Source organism: Metopolophium dirhodum, chromosome 7, assembly GCF_019925205.1.
Source record: "Metopolophium dirhodum isolate CAU chromosome 7, ASM1992520v1, whole genome shotgun sequence".
In the NCBI taxonomy this organism is placed as follows: Eukaryota; Metazoa; Arthropoda; class Insecta; order Hemiptera; family Aphididae; genus Metopolophium; species Metopolophium dirhodum.
Window position 1 is genome coordinate 30,453,930 of NC_083566.1, and position 14,116 is coordinate 30,468,045.

General features: G+C 32.4%; 1 protein-coding gene across 5 annotated transcripts in view; it reads right to left on the reverse strand.

Annotated features, from left to right (window-relative positions):
- Positions 1–14,116, reverse strand: part of LOC132949747 (AF4/FMR2 family member lilli-like) — a 159,045-nt gene that overhangs the window by 23,305 nt on the left and 121,624 nt on the right. For all 5 annotated transcript variants that reach the window (XM_061020795.1, XM_061020792.1, XM_061020793.1 and 2 more), the window contains one exon: positions 7,891–8,375. In XM_061020795.1, the coding sequence (XP_060876778.1) occupies positions 7,891–8,375 (485 nt within the window). The remainder of the gene's footprint in view (positions 1–7,890; positions 8,376–14,116) is intronic.

Consider the following 14,116-nt stretch of genomic DNA (forward strand, 5'->3'; position numbering starts at 1 on the left):
ACTTAGTGCACCCGCAACAGAGACACGATTCGACACAATAATCTATATTCGATATAGGTACTCGGTTATTTTTCAAAAACGTGCCAATCTTGCGAGCCGGATTATTACATTATTTACGAACGCATACAACGACAGAACAATAAATTAATAGACTGCAGTGTAAATAATAACGCACACGAACATTGAACATGACGACGTTTACACACCACACGTCAGTAAATGCTATATAAATACAGTAATTTTATATCGAGTACGTACTCGTGCCGTTTTTTTGCCTACATTACCTAGTTAATGTTAACTCAGAAATTAACTATACGCGTGTTTGGGAACGATAATACATTATATTATTATAATACTGTTTGAATATCAAAACGTAAGCCTCTCTGCACAATACCTATTCAGTGGCTGCAGAGTAAACACAGCGACGCGACATAGCCATCGACGAACGCGCGTCTGCGAAAATCAGAACCCCTATGTACACGACATACTGCCATCTCATATTTTAGTTTTTAAAATATTTTATTTTCGTTTCCGCTACGACAGCAATCGAAGTTCTCATCTTCCTGTACACGTGTGACCATGGTGGTTCCCCGCCACCTCGTCCCACCCAACGATTGTCATCAGATACACCGATGGGCGTTCGTATGCACACTTTAGACGGGTGGGGAAATGATGACGCTGTTATGTACCTACCGGACTGAGAGAGGAGAATATTCGCATAATATTATTATTATCATTATTAATTGAATGGTTGTGACCGGATATGCACCCACTGGGATTTTTTTAATGATCAAAAAAATCAGTGTATAATAATGTAAATATGTGACTACCAATGTATGTATAACATAAATCTAATTTTTCACCCACTGGGCTGATTTTCTGCGGGCGCCCCTGTTATCACTTATCATCGACGACGATCGAGTATCGAGAATCTGGTATCAGCACAGCTACAGTGATTGTTGTGTTTTCATCATAGACCTAAAGTGGACTTTCCACTACGAAGTGACTCTGTATCATTTCATTGTGCATAAAAAAATGTGCAGTACGAATTTTTATGAAAAATAGGGGCTGGACTGATGGTGCAGATCGCCGACGGGTATACATCAGATCCTACGACCACGACTGTGGTCTAGTACAAGTAATGCAGTGTGGCAGCATAGTGTCATTGCTGCACACACGCCGTTATGTTATGTTCTCTCGCTCATCAAGTTCCAATAACGTAATGGATTCCTTTGCACGCTTATGAGCGCCGTTTTACGACCGCGAATCCGATTAGCCAACGCCTAACCGAGGATGTCGGCGTCCCCATTCCGGCCGCCCACTCGTCAGCGGCCTAGTAGTTTTATATGCCATCGACATCATTAAGAAAATTATCTTTCAAGGGTCGGGTGGGCGGACCAAACGTTTTGTGTTTACAACGCGCACTTTCGCGGACAGAACTTTTTTATTTCCCGTCGTATTTGCAGCCGCCTATATACACTGCAGTAACGAACATAATATTATCCCGCCCCGGGAACGTATCAGCGAACACGTAAAATACACGCGAGACTGACATTTCGGCCTTTTTTTTCACAGAGGAAATAAAAGCGTATTTATTGCAACATTTAAAGCGAACGGAAATTATAATACACCCACTATTATATAATGGCTAATCGCATAGAATTTTTCAATAGTCTATATACAATATTATAATAAGGCTATAATGACGGCTATATACGATATTAAAACGCACGTCAGTCGATATAATAATATGCACCGTACACGTAATACCTTTATGTTGTATGACTATATGTACGTCCGTTCTCTAGGATAGGACTAGGTATAGGAGGAAGTTATGTTTATAAAATAGTATATATATATATATATATCAGTGCAGCAGCTGTTTCGCGGTTATTATGTTGTTGCATAATATTCGTGCACGGATAATCGTTTAAAAATCGATCGGATGAATTATAATATATGCGTCGCACCGAGCGAGGGAGGAGGAGTATGATATATATTATGCATAATTATTGCAAACTTTTGAAAACCGGTAACGAGAAAAAACTTTTCTCGGGACACTATAATACTATAATATATATACTACTTTTCCTTTAATACAAAAACGGATGCGCGTGGCTTACGAAATTAAATTTATGTTTTATTAGACGAACTGTATAAAATTAAAATCTACGACTCGTTATTTATAAGAAAAAACATTCACTTGGAAATTGATTAATACTTACCATTAAAATAAAATAATATTTTTTTTATGTATAAAAGCTGCTATATATAACCGGATAAAAATTTAGTTATTACGTGATTAAAATTTAATCAAGTTTCAAACAATAATTAAAAACTAAAAAAAGATAATCTACTGTGCACTGAAAATATTTTTGTTTATTTATCGACTAAAATGTTTGTCTCCAGTGTAAATGTATATTTACAATATTTGCAGTCCTGTATACGAAGTATATCTGCATAATAATAACACTTAATGGGTAATTATAAGGTAACACGAAGGCGAAAAAGATAATAAAACAAAAGCCACGCACAACATGGATATAATATTATATTAATTGAAAGTATTTTTTAATTTTTTCTCTGCATGAATACCGTGAGTTAATAGAGTTTGTTAGGTGTAAAGGTATGAATCAATTAGATCATTCTTTTGCGTCAAAACTGATAAGCATTAAACACCGTCATCGAATATCCGTATAATATCGTCGTTTTACTGGCGGACAGCCATCGGGACCACGAGTGAAAGACACTTAAGTTTGATAAGCCTATTGATTTCTATTCAAAAGTAACCGTGGTAACCACATACACGGGTTATCAAAGTACCCAATGCGTACGACGTGCAAAGAAGTAATTTAATTTAATTTTTTTTTTCGTTTTTCCGAAGACAATTAAATTTCGCCTATACATGAACAACCACCGCGTCGCCATATCTTTGTACTATAGACCACAACCGGGCCAAGGTCTTTATCACCGAAACGGTGGTGGTGGTGGTGGTGGTAGCGGTCAATCACACGAGAGAACCGCTTTCACTTGATAACAATTTTAAATTTTCAACCACATAAAAACAGCTTGGGCGTGCACTAAAGTGGAAAGTGGTGGCTGTACCCTGTGTAATACATACAAAACAAATTTCCTCCCAAAATACGATCGACTTAATATTGTTTGAACGATGATGACGTCTTTGGTGAATAGTTACAGTTACGTAATTTTTAAAACATTTTTTTTTTCTTTCCCCTTCGCCTCAATACGCGACGAAGGTAAGTCGGCGGCGTTCAAATGTTCACGCAACAATGATAATGGTATACATGTAATAATGTTAAATATTATTTTCGTCCGAGCACATTACACAACCGGTCGTGTTGTGTCTGAGCATTTGAGTGCCGCACCCACATACACCAGTTTAGTATAGGTACATTGAGCAGTGAAAATGTAAAATTATACGTAGGTATGCAATAAAATGATTACAAATTACTCGTTTACTCCTATCCATCGATGATCGGACTATACTGCAGAACTCAATAATTTACAATAACATTTTTGAAACGTTAAAATAATAATACGACCAACTACATATAGTGTTACATACGTGTCGTGTACACTCGTGTGTATATAATGTGTCCACCACCGACGGCAGGTACAATTAATGTAAAATATACCGTTTTCGTTTTGCGTGAATGTTGTTTGAAAGGAAATTTGCCGAAGCTAAAATATATTATATTATATTATTATGATATGACGTCACGGGCGGGCCACACGTACGCACATGTGATCGACGACACCGCTCAGCTGTTTCGGACGCGAGCACACAATATTTATAACGCTCATTGTATCATCGACACGTCCACGTCACCGGTGTAGTTGTCTCTGTGTTTGTTGTCGTGGTCGTCCATAGCGCGAAACGAATATCAGATTTCAATGATTGCCGATGGCACACACGATGTATAACACCATCGCCGATATCATGATATTATCCGAAATTATATTACGACCCGTCCGGTCCGTGTATTGATGGAACCAAATACGTTTCTCCGATGATTAATAAACGACCGAAAAAATCACGGTTAAAACCGCCGATAGTGCGAATTGGTAGGACTTGTATTGTTTAGTAATAATGGCTTTAAAAATAAAAATTTCGAAGAATTAAAAAAAATTGGTAACATTCATAAATAACTGTTGTGATTATTCATTAGTCTCTTTGTACAAACATAGCTATTACCTATATACTTTAAATAATAAATAAATAACACACAATGTTTTATTCACATCTAATATCTATAAATTATATGCACATTTTTATGGGTCGCCGCCAGTCTATTAGGTTGACCTAAGCTATTTAAAGTGTTTAGTTTCGTCTACGCGTGAAAATAACATAATAACAGCTATAATATTATAATACAGTGACCGGTGAATGCAAAATGTTGATAACCAAAAGGCGTTCGTGTCCGGGCAGGAGAGGGGTTCCACACGACGTTATAAAATAATCGACATAAAATACATCTATACAGTATACACATATACCTAACACACGTTGTCGTTTGTCTTCTTCACACGTTAAAATTGCTCCTTCCCCTTTCCTAGAGTAGAAGAAATAGATTTTTCTGCTTATTGATTGCTAGCATTTTTGCACTCGGTAGAAAATACTTTTTCCACTTTTTTATATTATTATTTGGACACTTTTATCCCCTTATCCCGCGTCGAATGTATACAATATTTCGTTATAGAATAACTACTGCCAAGGTATTATAGAGCCACGACATCCACGCATCGGATTTATCAATAGTTTTGTGCTCTAAACGACTTTAAGTTTGAAACATTTATTCACCTATTCTGCACGGCAATTCTCGGATTATTTTCGTCCTCTTTGTTCGTTTCTCTATTTCTCTATTTATACATGTTATATATAAAACTGCTAACTGCTAAGTCTCGTAAACCGCTTGAGTGATTTCCTACATCTTTCCTTCTATTCGACGATGCCGAATAATAATCCGCAATCGTAAATCGAAGTTTATATTTAAGAGATCGACGGTTATAGCATCCTGAGGTATAACCGAGTTCGATATGCTACGGTCAAAGTTTCGCAATCTTCTGTGGTATTATTAGTAGAAATTAAATTGTACTACCTATTATATATTAAGATTTAAGGTGATTAGTGTTCGGAATTTAGAAATTAAATTAAATTAAACTATTAAACGAATTTAAATAGTTCAGCCCCTTCCACGAGATAAGGTTTTGTCGTTAACGCAATTTGAACTGAAAATTATTAGAGAAATGATAAGAACAACGGACGAAATTAAAATGCTATTAAGTCATTAACTGTATTTTAATATGTAGGTAGATAACAATATGTGCATAATCAATAAAAGAAAAATACAATTATAATATATGCAAGAAACAACAATAGATCTATTATTGAACAACGAGCATTGATTAATATATTTATTTGGTAAAATAAATAAGAATACATTAAGTAAATCGATTAAATTAATCTAACGACAATTAATTCATTAAACACAGCACCCAGGTAATTTTGACTTTAACTCAATGGAAAAAATTTAAGTTTAAAAAATAAGTAAAATAATGATAATTTCTGACTACATGTTTCTTATCTATTAGTTTTGTATTTAAATAATATTTACTATAATTAGTGTCAACAATTGTACCGATTTACTTACGTAACCTAGTTGTAAAACAGTTTATCATTAGGTAAACCGAAATACTTGTCTAAGATTAAATTTTGCAAAACTAGGTTAAATAATACATAATATTCACAATCGTAAAAGCATAAATTACACACACTTCAAACCCACCACACTCGATGTATAGCTAATAATTAATAGATGATCAATCATCCATATTAATAATTATTATAATGTACCGTATATTGTATGCAAAAAATTATTTTTACAATTTGGGATCCAATTCAACTTTAATTAATAAATGTGTATATATTATAATATCATTATCAAATTATAAAATATTTCGGACATAATAGTTACGTAAAATGGACATAGTCCATTTATAATAAATAATATTATATAAGTCCATAAAATAATAATATATATAATATACTTAATTTATTTAAATAGATATGAAAATTAAACACCATAAATTATCGAAGAAATGATAATATAGTATTATTTTAAAATATTACGCGTAAAACATAAGTTACAAGTTAAAACAATTTGATATTAAGTACTACTACCATTTAAAAATAACATAACATCTCATTCAGTCTTCCACAGACCACAGTTATATTATCATTGATTATAAATACTAGTATTTATGATCGATGGTTATATATATTATTATGTTTATATAGGGGTCAAGAACAAAACAGTAAAAGATTTTAAATGTATTTATATTTATTTATTTATTTATTTTAATTCTTTTTAAAATTAAGTTTGAAAATTATAAAATATAACTAAACATACATAAATAATAGGCGAATTCTTATGATAAAATTTTATTTGAGATTGTTCGGTATTTCAATGATTTTTTAAAAAGATATTTAAAAATGAAACGTGCATGTACATAAGAGTCAATACAAGAAGTTGTCATATATTTGAAATGTACCAAAACAACAAAAATTTAAATATTACAATACATATTACCATATATCAGTGGCTGAACCTCCTTTTTTAATAATTCAAAAACATTCAAACATTTTATAATATTATATTATAATAATGTAGACGTGGATTAAGTTTTACAAAAAAAAGAAAGCACCAACAAGCTAATCATTAAATTAATTTAATTAAATCAAGAATTCATAATACCCATAACACTGAATACGTACATACATAACATTCGTTATACATAAACCACAACTAAACAACTTGTATTATCTTCAACACAAACCACACATAACAACGATCAAATAATAAAATACAAAGCCAAGGATTTAAGATCTAGCGTATTACAATAATAATATATTATATTATATTGTTTTCGAATAAAATATATGCTGGTTGGCATTTGAAATAGATCAGACATTAAAATGACAACGGTAATATATCAATGCAACAATGTAGGTAACATCAATGTTGTGAACTCAAGACTGGCAAAAAACTTTCATTGCCACCGGAGTAGGAGAAAAGTGGGTTCTACGAAATCGTCAAAATAATAAGCCTTTTCGGTATTTCCTTGTGACCGATATATAGAATAACAGTTGTTGTATTACCAATTTAATACCACCCCACTACACTCATCCACCCCCACCAAACAACTTACAAAATGGAACGACGTCGAGTATAGCTGAAAAATCGTGGCCGTGTTCGATACGAAGAAACGTTAGAAACGTACCGTTACAACGAGCGGATAGGTGGTAGTAAAAACCAGTGAAAACGTTGAAACGGAACAAACAAAATAATATGTAATTTAATAATGTTATAAAAATATTATATAATACTCATATTTTGAGTGTATGTGCAATAATTAATTCTGCGGATACAATAATTTAATTAAAAACGGAACTAACCGGCGGTGTAAGTCCGCGTGGAATATTGAATACACAATTAGTCGGAGCGCGTAGTACCTACGTTTCGACGGTGGAGATTTTTTGCTTTTCGATTAATTAATCAAAAATCCCGACCAGACGTAAAAGTTAAAAACTATTGGCACGCCATGGCGGCGGTGGCCGTGATACCTATAACCTATTACACATAACAGTATAATCAGCGCTAGAATTGGAGGGGACGGAGTGCTCCTTCTTTTTAAAAAATATTTCAACGTAAGTACCCCTACTAATTATTACATCCTAATCAATAAGAAATTTAGATCTTTGCAAAGTTTTATTTACACTATTGCATCCCCTTTCTATTATTTCCCAATTCAAACACTGAATTATGATGAATTTATTATATAATATTGTACTGCGGTCGCGGTACGTACCTGGGTGGGTTGGCGGGTGGTTGAAAGTGCGCCGACGAAGAGGACCCGCCGCCGCCGCCCCCGGACGACGAGGACCTGGCCATGGCGTGCGACGTGACGGTCGGTTTCTTAAAGGACGTCGCGACAGTGGGTGCCACGGATCCACCGCCGGACGCGGGCGATACTGATCTCCTGGACGACGACTGTTGTTGGCCGATCACAGCGGCAGCGGCGGTGGTGGCGGCGTGATGGTGTGACTTGGCCGATGCTGCGGAGACGGCTGCAGACGACGAGGAGGGATATGACGACGTGGACGAGTGGTGGTGTTGCATCATACCGGCGACGGACAGCGACGAAGACGACGGCGGAGGCGGAGGTGCGGGACTCGGCGGCATGCCGGCGATTCCGCAGCTGAACACCAGGTCCAAGTACGGTTTGGCGTCGTCGAACGAACCCAACTGACTCTGGATCAGCTGGCTCTGTTCGTCGTCGTTTGCATCGTCCACCTGGAACACGCGGTGGTAACGAGAAAATTAGAACGTGGTAGGAGGACGAGGTGGCGGTGGGCACGTTATTATAACACTGTACCACCACTACTACAATACTGCTATATCATACTACTACTACTACTACTACTTCTTTTTACTGTGGCTTTTACACGGTACAGGTATTATACAGGCCGATCGGATCTATCCCTCCCCCCAACACCACTCCGTAAACCGTGAGCCCCGAGACGTAACAATGAGAGGGGCGCGACTACAATCGCTTTTTTTTCATACCTCTCTCATACGTCACGCGTTATTATTTTACAATAATATAATATTATATTATATTATATATAAATAATATTGCCAAGTAGGTACAGCTAGTACACTGTGCACCGCCGAGCAGTGACTGGTGGGAGAACAATATTGGACAGAATGTCGTCTAGACTCTAGAGGGTTACCGGTAATAATAATAATTTGACGTTACGACGCTTAGTGTGCAATGTACAAATGTGTATGGGAACTGGAAAGCAGGATGGCCGGTTGGGGAGGGTGCGAATTCATAAAACCAATATTGACTAAATATAAAAATTAATATTATTATATAAGATATTTAACGAGTTTCCACCTACGACTTAATTATACGTATTATTGTTATTATTATTGTTATTATTTATTTGTTTTTAATTATTTCGAAAAAATAAACGCGAGTATGCGCTTAGCACTTAAATATTAACAACGCAAAACTACTTCTGAGAAATCGCTTATTTTTTTAAGATTTTAAGTATTCGTAGTTGATATTGATTAGTCTTAGTTTTATTTTCCCTATAAAATTTGCCATTATGGCATTATATCTCCAAACAATATTTATTTTCTTAACAAAATATGATTTTATTTAGAAATCGGCAAAGCTTGGTTTAGAAATGAATTTACTTCCGTGTGATATTAAAACCTAAGTATTTTGAATATAAACAGAGAATTTTATTCTTTAACCAAAAAATTATTATAATAATATAATAAATAGACTAGTACTCAAAAATAAATTTGCCCTAATATTTTGATATTAATTATTTGAATTTTTATTTGTTCATGATTTTATACTTTATTTTATGTTTTATTATTAATTTCAGAAGTAACCCGATGACGGACTTCCGAAACTAGCAGTTATGCACTATTTTTACTATATAATCGAAGGGTGTAACCCTAACAATTTTTTTTTAGTATTACTAATTACAAATACATTTAATTATCGCTTTTTCTTACTCCAAAATTCAACCAAGGAAACTAAACATGCCTATTTATTTTGGAATTATCTTGTGAGTGCAATTTCGAAAATAGTAAAATAGCTTCATAATAATTATACATGAGTTTGACAGTTACTTAAAGTTACTATTTATTCATATCACAAATGGTAAATGTGACAAATCTAAGGTTAAGGGAATGTATTTTGTTATAATGTTATTAGTTTATTACTTTTATTTTAATTCCATAATAAATACACAATATGATGTTGGTATTAAAAAAATGAATTCATTGTTTTTATACAGTATAAATTATAATTACAAAATATAATGTTATAGTAAATAAACATTGTCAGAGAAGTACAATTTAGACAAGGTTACGAGTTTTATTGATTTTGATAATTACCTAATCATTATAAAACAACCCAAGTCCGATAGTAACGTGCCCTGACTGGTAGCTTTAATTAAAGTGTTCAGAGTAAGTTAATGATGAATTTATTTTTGCAAATGTCATTGCTTATGATTTATTAGTTATTACAATACTTAGAATTTTAAGGTTGTTCAATAATTTATTGAAAGTATAGTTGTAAAATGTAGCACTTCTTGACTCATACAATATATTTATGAAAACAATGTACTTATTCATAAAATCATAACGTATTGTATAAAATAAAATCACTTATCAATAATTCAGTCAACGGGAAAAAATTTACATTGAATAGACAAAATATGCACGAAACACTTTGTAAATAAATTTGATCCACAGTTATGAAAATGCACACTATAATTCATTAGTTTATACATTCATTTTGTCAACGATCAAATTATAATTATTATTATTATTCATATCATTGTAAACGAAATTAAATTGGACTCTTTAGGACATTTATAAATAATATAGTATGATACACCCAATGACCGATACAGGACCACAACTCGTATAAAATATATTCCTACTTTTCTTATCCATTACATTTTCGATTAAATTTATTTTGTAAGCAAAATCATCATAAAATAAATTACTATGATACGAAAAATAAATAAATTAACAACTGACAAATATTTCATTTTAAATAACATTTAGTTAATTAATACAAGTCCCATTTTGTCTACTTTCGTAATAGTAATATAGTGCAAAACTTTTAATTTTGTACATTACAAACGCAATACTCATGGCACAACAATAATTTCATGATGAACGAACATAATAATGTTTCTATTTCTTGCTAATATCTTATTGCACGTTAACTGTACATAATATATATCAGTAGTTTTAATTACATTAAAAATTATAATATTAAACATAAATCTAAAAATCGTTTCTGGCGTTTAATCATTGATAATCATAATCAAAAGAAATATTGAAATGGAACGAAATATAAATAACCATTGAAATTTGAAATGTAGAATATAATAAATAAATATTTAAAAAACCAACAATATTCAAAGAAAAAGAATCATAATATACATACAATTAATAATAAGTTATTTATTCCAATAATAAATATAAGTACTAACTTAATAAGTAATAAACCAGCTCAGCTGTATATACAATATATACGTGTAATGTGTATATCGTTAAATACATGATATTACACAATTATAGTAGGTAATCATAAAATCATAGATCGAGTTTTTTTTACTGAAACAGTTCTAATATGGCCTGACTTCCAGTAACTATACTGAATAAAAATTGATTATTCTAACAGTCTCGAATCGGAAAAATGTTAGCAAGTTTGCACATTATTTTTGACATATTATATTAAATAAAGCCTACACAACTACATACAATGAAAAAAAAAACGCAGCAAAAAATCAACCGTATAACAAATTAATGATTTTAAAATTTGCTCGTTCATTCAATACACAATGGTAATATATATATATTATGATTGTAGAACAAACAATCCGTACGATACGTTTCAACAATTATATTTATACCAAACCTAACCCGATGCGTACAATTTTTTTAACGAAACATAACAATCGAATACAAATTAAATCAATTCCTCCAATATTTTTTATAGTAAATACATGTACCTACTAACCCCACGGTTAAAATAATATGATTCAAGAATCAAGGTGAAGAACATTTTTTTTTCTATATACCTAAATGTACCCATAATTTCTTGAGAGACGACACAGCAATAATATAATAATAACGCGTTATATGTTGTCCAGCGACAAACAACTTGATATGCAAAAATTTTGATTTAATTTATACATGTACATAATAGTATAGACGTACACAGTTTTAATAAAATATATCAAGAAAACCGATTATATAAATGCACATTAATTTTATAGCGAAATCGTTATGCATTACTACGAAGGCGACTGGGATATATAATAATATATAGATCACGGCACTCAATAACTCAAAGTGAGGCGAAAAAAAAGAGAGACCATTATGGTAATGACAATAAGCCCGTTTTGTATCCGATGGGTGACGGGTGGTGCGTTCGTGAAGCTCTTTTTCGTTTTTTCGTATCGACTATAATATTATATTGACCGCGTCGCCTAGTTTTTTAACGGCCAAGAACGATTACCTATAATAATATGCTCGTATTATACAAATGAATATAATATACTTTATTGTATAACGTAAAGTCGATTTGAACTGAATCGTAAGTATCGATAACATTTTGAAAACCACATAACAACAACAAAAGTGAGTAACGAGACCGCATCAGACAACAACATTAATAATAATATGGCGTTAAAAATGCGAAATTAAATAGCGTAATTATAGATTGTGCAATGTCAATGTGAATTACGACACGAAACGAAATAATTAGGTACTCTCCAAGGCAACGACACAAAGAACACAGACGTTAAACAAACCCGTACAATGCACGTAGGCACTACTATAGGTACTAGGTATACGGTATACCATCCATAGTAATAATTAAATAATCTATCATAATAATATAGACTCATCCAGTGTGCGGTGTATTTATTTTACATGAGCGAAACGTCATACGCAAATAAAATGTACCGTTAACACACCATACAAAATATTATCCAGCCGAAAAAACATTTATAATTAACATTTTTTGCGTTTATTAAAACGAGGATTTATAATAAAACGTCTTACGGATTTTCATTATTGGTAGTCTATTGTGTACGCCCCCGTGGAGAATAACAATACGTTCACGTCTACAGTCTACAGACGGCACACGTGTCACAACCTAAACAAGTCTTGGGGCCGGTGCGAAAAAAATAGCCGTAAAATCGTAATTATTATTCAAGTATCGAAATTCAAAAATATCAAACTGTTTCTTAAATAATATACGAGGTAGATTTGAATATTTGATATTCGCTGGTAACTACGGCTAAGGGGGAGGGTGAATGCTGTGACTTTTTTCATTTTGTGTACTCGGATTTTACAACACTTAAATAAATTAATGAACGCGGTAATCAACCGTCATACAAACATATGACAGTTATAATATAATAATAATTGTTGAGTAATTTTAGCCCTGCTCAGCGAGGACCTCTTTAAGGGGGAGGGTAACTCCCCTGAGATTTTTACTGTTTGAATTGGAGTAGGGGAAATCCAACTAGTTAACGAAAAATCGGTTGAATTAAAATTAAAATTAAATTTCATAACAAAAATGGTAGGCATTTTTCAAATAAATTTTTTATTTACTCGGTAAAATGTCCGACATAAAGTGTTGAAACAAAAGAAAATTAATTAAAACCAGTTTTCGAGAAACTTGATTTTGTTTTTTGGAGTAACTAAAAAAAATAACTATAAGTTACATCACATTTTCACCGAATATTCAGATCTGTATTTTCTATACGGCTTTTACATTTTTTTTTTTGAAATTGTATACAACATGTGTTTTAAAGTATTTGGGAAATTTTCGGGACACCTCGTGACATTAGTAATACAAGAGAAACTAATCAGAACTCTTAGTAAGAGTTACTATATACTATAATATTATGCAATATGCCTAGTATAATATCTTTTAATTTATAATTTGATTTATGACGCACGTCCATAAATGCGAATAATAATATAGTATAATACATTTGTAATATTACTATTATATTATATAATATTATACACCCTTTTGCTTTTGTGCTAGTGGAAATAGATGACAAACGTTTAATTCCCCATTTGAGTTGTTTTAATAAAGTGTATACATACTTGAATATTTATTATTATTATATTATCTAACGAATGGTCAGAAAACCGTGCGTAATCAACAATAACAATTCTAAACAAAATTCCAACATTAAAATAATAAATGTTTTAATTTCAAAAAATATATCCTCCGTACAGTGTAAGTATAATATTAAATAACGAATAGCTAGTACAATAGTCGCTAGTCGCAGACCGCAGTAACAGGAAAGATAATATTGGGTAATGGTAGGTACCTACCTGAAAAATTTTAACTTTCGCATTCATGTATATGTATATTAATAGTATTCATAATATTATATAGTTTAAAATATGCTGTTGCAGTGTTACACGCAAACGGTGCTATGCAATTTTTTCGAGAAAAACCAAAA